The sequence below is a fragment of the Sinohyriopsis cumingii genome, chromosome 17 (assembly GCF_028554795.1).
Source record: "Sinohyriopsis cumingii isolate HCF-2022 chromosome 17, ASM2855479v2, whole genome shotgun sequence".
Classification (NCBI taxonomy): Eukaryota; Metazoa; Mollusca; class Bivalvia; order Unionida; family Unionidae; genus Sinohyriopsis; species Sinohyriopsis cumingii.
Window position 1 is genome coordinate 55544422 of NC_142977.1, and position 8435 is coordinate 55552856.

The following is an 8435-nucleotide window of genomic DNA, read 5'->3' on the forward strand; positions in this document are numbered from 1 at the left end:
GCTCCTAAACACTTGATGTCAAAGTATTCGTTTTGTTGTGTTGGAGTTACATTTTAATTTTTCTTTAAATTATTTGGATTCTAGAAGATTGATTCATTTTTCCCTGGAATATTTATGTACTCATACAAAATTCTTGGACAAAGAAATGTATTGAAATTCTATTCGGAATTCAAACACCGGAATATTGTTTTTGTGTCCATCAACGGGAAACTGTCGACACATCAACGAATGAACAACATGTTCAGTTACTACATATTCTAATATAAATTAGCATGTTGTACGACTTGAATAATTTATATATATGTATATGTTTTGGTGGAAAACTATAATATCGAAATAAAAGAAATTGATTATTATGTCGTCGTTGTCCCCCTGGTGACAAGGGAAGTGCCTCTCTGTTACTATGAGCAACAGGTTTTACATTGTTAGGGTACGAGATAACTCCAGGTTTGACCTAAATCGGTAAAGAAAGAGACAAAACTATGGATATCTGCAGATGTGGTCTTGCTTTATTAAACAAAACAACACTCAAATAAAAATTACGCAAATGAAATTATACATTTGTTATATAAAATTATATCTAAAATTCTTATACTTAATTCGGTATTACCATCATATGATACTAGTACGACTTTTGTCTTTCAAAGTATTCGGTAAATGGTCAAATATCAGTTTGGATAAAAATAGGAAACTTAGTGAGAAACCAATAATTCTAAATAATATTGTACTATTTTTAAAGGAAATACAATCATTTGAATATTCCACTCTAAATTCTGAAGCATCAAGATTTGCAAGTTTGAAAATATTTTATTTGGAATTTGCAGCGAAATCATATGCAACAATAAATCTAATGTTAAAAATATAAATAATATAAGAATTGCATGAAGACGTTGAAACAATCTGTACAATCGCATACTTTGCACTATACAATATAAAAAAGAAAAGAATACAGCGTATTTTAAAGGGGAAATTGAAAAGAAATCAAACAATACATTAAAGATCAAATCATTATACTGCAGTTGTCAGGAAAAAACCATTCTAATGCATAAATTAATACAATCTTAGATTTTCTTACCTGCAAAAAAGAGACAAAATAATGTGTGCAGTTGCTGTTCTGTTTGCTCTACCTCTGAGCAACTGCTTATATACATTCTGCCATGCAGTATGCACCAATCCTGGCTCCCTAAAATGCTTATGGATTAGATCGCATAGACGTAACCTTTATTTGTGAAGTTAACATCATTGCATAGCCATTCTTTGTCCAGTAGTGTTAGCAGGTCGGTTTAAGTTTACGTCACCCGACCTCAAAGTTCAAGATTTTGCCAACACTATTACATCTTTTCAACTAACGTAAAGTGGAAAAATAACCTAATATATGTAATTACTTACATAACTGAAGTAACAATATAGGAGAAATTACTGTATATATACATACATACAGGTACTACATATATTACACTTATGAAGAATGTTACAACGCGTAGTCCGAACAATGCCCACTTGTTTTGAGAGACATAGCCTTCATGCTCGACAAGGAAAATTTAACAAAAAACCAAACAAACAAGGAAGGCAAATGTCAAAATTTCAATACACAATGATGCCTAGACAATAGATGTCTAGTAATGGAAGTATTCAAATCGTAATAATTATAACAAATACAGTTGATGTCCTTGTTGTAGTGCGCAACAACGCTTTCATCTTACAAAATTATTACCTCCTTATTGGACCCATTATTCAGTGTGTTTTGATCGAGAATTTGCTTCGGATGAGGTTAATTACTCTTTTGTTAAGAATAAACGATGCCATAATGAAAAGGCCTATAGATGCATTTAGAACAATGAAAAAGTAGGAAAGAATGATTTCATCTGTCCATATATAAAGAAATCCGAAAATCCACGTGATTCCTGTAAGAGACGAAAGTTTAGCAAGGACCACTGCTTTATTCCTGCGATGTTTAACGTTCATCTCGACATCGGGTAAGGAACGGAGCTTGTATACAACCACACAGAACATAACCAAATTGGACAGAACAACGAAACCGACAGGGAAGGCAAACGTAAAACCGACCATCTTCCCACTGGAAATGTAACATTTCTGAGAACCGTAACCCATTTCCACCATGTCAGACTCGACCAAAGCCATGATGACGTTGCTTAGAACAAATATGAGCGATGAGACAATTACAATGACTGTGTAGATGACGACAGTTTTTGAACTGGTTGTCTTTGGTTCCGGTTTACTCAGCATAACGAACTTTTTAAACATGTGAAAGGTGCACATGAGCATTGAAACTATTGCAGATAACCAGAAAAAGTGAAGCAATACACCTACACCTTTACAGATGGAACCTGTGGAAGTCGGAGTAAATTCATATGCTATATACATTACTTGAGCCATCATTAGACTGATGACAAGAAGCATATTGATCTGTCCAGGAATTGTCCGCAGTTCTGGAAAAACGATGTAAACTATAAGAGTCAGAAGGATACAAATAAGCGACATGAAGGTACAGATAATCGAAAAGATTGTATCAGCTTCAAAAGAGACATGTCTTTCATATTTTTCTCCTATTACAACCAGAGATTTAATATATACATGTGTACAGATCCTCAAACGTCTTCCCTGACAATCATTTACGACAGTGAAATCTGTCATGTTCAGACTCAAGTTTAACTTTGGTACATATACACCATATTCTGTGTAGCTCCATTTAAATAGCTGCTCATCAAGTTCTACCATAGTGCATGGAATCAAATCAGATAGAAACAGAGTTATGAATGCTTTCGATATTAAACACGCATCAGACATGCTTTCGAAATCACTGGTATAATTAGCTGGAACGTTAATAGATGTGGAACCATGTGATAGACTAGCAGGAAAAGTAAAAGACGATGAACCATCTGATGGATTAGCTATTACAAAAATACGCGTTAGACGGGGTGTAAGTGTAATGTTTATGTTGTTGCCCAACTGAAAGCTGACAGTTGCATTTGCGATATTAAGAATCATTTCGTATATGGGATCCAACATGCGAAATCCAGTCAATTTTAACTTCCACTTTGAAGAAATGAATGTTACAGTTGAATTAAACTCTTGAGCATTCCTGGTAATGTAATCATATTTAACAACATTGTTGTAGTTATTTATTTTATATAGTGTATCACGGTTACATATCTCATATTTCGAATCCTCCAAATACGGTAGCAAACTGTGAAACCATATGCTAATTTTCTTTGCAACTTCACTTGCCATTGATACCGGACATGTATCCAATGGGAAGAAAGTAATTTCTATTTCAAAAAAGACTCCATCTAACTTGTTGAAAGCATTATTATTCATGCATTTACCACTGGTGAGGGTCTTGGTACGAGAACAGTACAGGTGTCGAAATTTCATCTGAAATAAGTAAATAAAATGATTTATATCTTTTATGTTATATATATATATATATATATATATATATATATATATATATATATATATATATATATATATATATATATGTGTGTGTGTGTGTGTGTGTGTGTGTGTGTGTGTGTGTACGCGTGGTGTGGGGTTGTCTATGTGTCTGGTCTGTCTGCGTGGCACTGTAGTCAGAGAGGGAGAAATAGGGATATTACAGAGTGAGTCGCAAGATTAACAACGCGTCTCAAGTCTTCTTGTATGGGATCCTGATGATACATTATCCATGTAAACAAATATTTATCGCTACAATAAATGAATCACTAAATTGTGACCGCTCCAGTTGCCTAGTGATTAGAGCGTCAGCTTAGGATGCGGGAGGTCGTGGGGTAGATCCCTGGCCGAGTCATACCAAAGACTTACAAAAATGATACTAACAGCTGCCTCGCTTGGCCCTCAGCATTAAGAGGTTAGTGTTAGGACTGGTCGGCCTGGTGTCAGAATAATGTGACTGGGTGGGACATCATGCTACATGTATGCGGCACGATTCCAAAGTGCTTCACATCAATATAAACTGCCACACTGCAGACATAGTAGCGATATGACTGAAAAATTGCAAAACCTATGTTAAAAATCCAAATCACACATCACTAAATTGTGCTCTTTATTTAAAATTCATAACCACACAATTAATTTAATTACTAATTTATGACCTCTTATTGCAAACTATTCAAGAAGTTGGTATATTTGTCGATATAAATAAATAAATTAAGCTATGTTTACATTTGATCATAATTTGATTGCTATTTCCGCAAATTAGTTTCATGCAATTTTACAAACGTCTGTAAATGGAATTTAACAGTTTGCAATTTTAAAGCAAATGATGACCATTAGTCGCTGTGGTTAAGGTGGACGAGCGTAGGACACGTCATCCAAAGGTCTCAGGAATGATACTGACCAATGTTATTGTTGTTTTGGGTATACCGCCGTTTTTAGCACGCGATAGGCTGGCTATAAGTGGCCGCCATTATAAATGGTTGATGAAGAACCAGGATAAACACAGGTAACAGCCACTGACCCACAGGAAGCCACTGGCAAGCTTTCGCACATACATTGGTCGAGAAAAAGACTCGAACTCTCGCGGACAGAGGTATGATGAATACAGGCACATGCAGTAAAAGTGCTAGTAATGATAGTAATACTATTTTGGTTTCTGATGATGACGATATAAACCACGATGACAATAAATGTGATAATGAGGAGGATAATCAAGATGTATTTATTATTTTGTTATACTTATTTATTATTATGTTAAATGTATTATTATGTTATATTTATTTTTTGTTATGTTGTATTTATGTATTTTTATATTATATTTATTTATTAAGTTGCAAGAGGAGGAGTAGTCGTTGTATTCAAAGCATAAAGATATTTTCTAGCCGAAAGAGGAGGAGGCGATGAATAAAGAGCTATTTGTGACATTGTCAGAAACGAAAACAAAAACATGAACAATAATCGTACAAGCAATAGTAGTAGTAGTTGTAGTAGTCGCAGTATGGGCAGCGGTAAAGTTTATGTAAGATAAAATGGCTGAGTGTTTTGAAATATGTGCACAATAATCTTTATGTGGATGCTGTTGTGGCTTATACTTTCTTGCAGTTTTAGCGATTAATGTTATTGTAATTGTAATAGATGTAATCTTACCAAGTATGGATCAAATACAGAATCATTAGGGGATTGTGTCGATTCTCGAAGTTCATGCACCTGACTTGGGGTTTCTAACATGTCGGTCAAGGAAGAACTATATGCTAATATCTTCTTTGGATCATTGCAAATCATGCAGAAGACATTTTTATATGTATAATTAAATGAAGACCCAAGTGGCGAATGACATAGTCTTTCCATGTCCTCAACATATTCAAACAAAGCGTCAGCTCGGTTACAGCTAGAAATAAGTGGTGTACATTTCTCTGGTGTATACGGTTTTGGTGGCTGAAATGTTATGCTACATTCTTTTGGATTGATCATATGTGTGTTGTTTTCTATTAGGGAGAACTCGGAGATCAAAATATTGATACAATTCAAAGACACATCCCAAGCGAGAAGATTCTCCTTTACAATGCCATGGCATGAAGCGCAAAATGCATTCCAATAGTTAAGTTGAGATCTAATATCTGTAAATGGAATCACATTGGAAAAGTCAAACTCATCTGATATGACGTAATCGTTGTCCAATCTTCTGCACGCCTTCCTCATTTCCATGCCATATCCAGGTGGACAATCATTGATGAAGTAATAACCGGAACGTTGAGACGGGCAGAATAAGTTATGTGTGTTTTGTTGAGAAGGTTGCAATACCGGGTATTGGCATTCTAACTCGTTTCCCTCAGCTGCAGCAAGTTGATCTAAATCTGTAACAAAATCAGGGCAGCATTCTCTGTTACAGTCAACGTCACATCTACATTTTCCACAGATAGAAGACCCTAGTTCGCTCTCTTCAAAACCAAATGAAATATTGCAAATATCAGTAGTGTGACAAAAATCATAGTGATAAAGTACAGCCGTGCGGAGAACTGGATTTTCAATGCTATCGTAATAATTCCAGAAGTCTTTAGAAGGAGTAGACGATGTCTCAACTGAATCAAATGCACAAAGGTTGAATGAATGGAGAATTGTTGCAGCGATCATTAATAGCGTAGCTGGTGACATAATCGTTTTTGGCACTTTGGAAAGCGTATTCATTTCAAAATAAAATCAATCCTTCATTTCCTAGAAACTTTATTAGATACCGTTTCTAGCCGTTAATAAATTTACATCCGTGTTGCAGTCAGCGAGCAATACCTGAAATCAAAGACATAAATCTGATTTCAAAACGCAAGGTACTTATGCAATACCCGAATGATGCACATTAACTTTATCTCAAAAACACTAGTTGAATGTGCAAACTACGCCTCAATATAATGTAATTCATGCTATAAAAGAATATGTTAATGACAGATTTGCTTTATTTTTCATTTTTGAAACATATAAACATATAAGCAAATAAACATATATATTCCTAAATTTGGCAAGAAGAAAAGTCACATTCAAGAATTATTGAATGCAAGAAATGTTGGTAGCATATTTCTATGAAAACAGCTCTTCTTTCTTTGGAAAAGTTTGAAGGTTAAAGCCTGATTCAACGCATATTTAGACCGTATTTGCTTCATACAATCGTACATTGAAGCCTTGGTCGGTAGAACAAAATTCAAACTATATAGTGATGCAATTGTCTTAATATTGCCTACGGTGAGATCAATGTATGACATTTCATATATCATTCACCAAAGTTTAAATGACCTGTATTGTACCTTAGAATTTGTCGTAAATTCATGAGGAAGGGAGACATTAGACGGCCTTCAGAACCAGTAGTTTGTACACTCTATCTCTTTTTGAAAAATATTTCCTTGAACATAGTCTCAGTTCATTTGCAGATTATATAGCTCGTACACAATGATTGCTTTTCTTAATTTCGAAAATGGGTTTGTGTTGCTTTGTATGTGTATCCTTGTGTTAATATGGAACTTATGATAAAACTACCATTGCCAATAAAGTGTACTAATTGTATTGCACTAATTACACTCCATGTTTCATAATTTCACCGAGACTCGTTAGGATTACAACAAGCAATGCAGAAGTTTCCGAACTTATCAAAATAATTATAACAGAATGAGCAATCCATCACAAATTGTTCAGTTGACACTGTGCACCAATTCTCGGAGTGCGAAAAAGGAGAGCGGCATGCCACCAACTTGATCCTCAATACGCTCTCATTTTGGGGATGTTAAATGCGATAACGAAGATGTGAGTATTCTTACCAAAATCCAGAGATAGGCTTGAAATTAAATCTGGGATCAATTTATTAGCATCCAAGAAGAAAAAAGGTGCCTTAAGACCTTTACTGGTCTCCCAACTATTTCAGAAATTTCAAATAAAACTGATTAATGAAACGGACATATACATTGAAATCAAAAGAAATGAACTAGAGTTCAAAACTGAGTGAATGAAATTTGGAAGCAACCAGTTAAAATAAGAAATAAAGGTCAGTAGGATAGAAAGTGAAAATCTTAAAGAAGAACAAGGACATACTAAAGATCGATCGAAAGAAACTATGAAGATTGCTAACCACAAAGAACAATACTCTAAATAATAATAATAATAATAATAATAATGAGGACTTTGTATATCGCCTAATCTTTAGAAGCTCTAAGCGCTTTACAACATTAGACAACACCTATACTATAACAAACATATATAATGATATGATTACAACCACAAACACCATGAAATTAGAAAACATAAAAAACATGCTGAGAATTGTTAAGGTAGGAAACATAATTAGGTCTTTAAGTTTGTTCTTCAAAATAAGTGAGCTTTGAGAGCACGCTTGAAGGTGGTCACTGTGTCTTTGTGTCTAAGTTAAGTGGGCAATTCATTCCACGTTGACCTGGTATACAAAAGAACGTTGTCCATACGACTTTGTTTTTATAGTGGTAACAATGAGCATATGATTGTCAGAAGAGGAGCGTAAGTATCTTGCTGGTGGGTATACATGGGTGAGGTCAAATTGGTATGTTGGACTAGAATCCGTCACTGAAACGTAGCACAGAGAACAAATTTTGTGTTTGGTTCTGGATCGAATGGATAGTCAGTGTATGGTACAGAGCAGCGGGGATTAGATGTTGAAACAACTAAAACACCAATTTTCAGCTCAAAATACCACTCTGAGCAAGGCCTAATTCCCCAAATGACAATAATGGAGTTCATATTTAAAAAATGACAACAAATCAATGAAACCATTATTTTGTATATGTACTAGAAAAGGTAACTTCAAAGGCATCCAAAAATGTATAATATCAAACAGGAAATTATGCAAGACATGGAACACAAACTGCTTCGTTTACAATTAATCAAACATCAGAAAAAGTTTTTACAATAATGGTCTGAAATAACACAAAGGTAGGGGGACAAATATACGAGATTGGAAGAAACGT

The 8435-nt window shown here is 34.6% G+C and overlaps 1 protein-coding gene across 1 annotated transcript; it reads right to left on the reverse strand.

The window, feature by feature from the left end:
- Positions 1–565: 565 nt before the first annotated feature.
- LOC149778796 (uncharacterized) lies at positions 566–6228 on the reverse strand. The gene is made up of 2 exons (XM_089938524.1): positions 5107–6228; positions 566–3396 (listed from the first exon to the last, which is right to left on the reverse strand). The coding sequence occupies exons 1-2, from the start codon at positions 6142–6144 to the stop codon at positions 1735–1737; spliced, it is 2700 nt and encodes an 899-aa protein (XP_089794650.1). The 5' UTR covers positions 6145–6228; the 3' UTR covers positions 566–1734.
- Positions 6229–8435: the final 2207 nt, after the last annotated feature.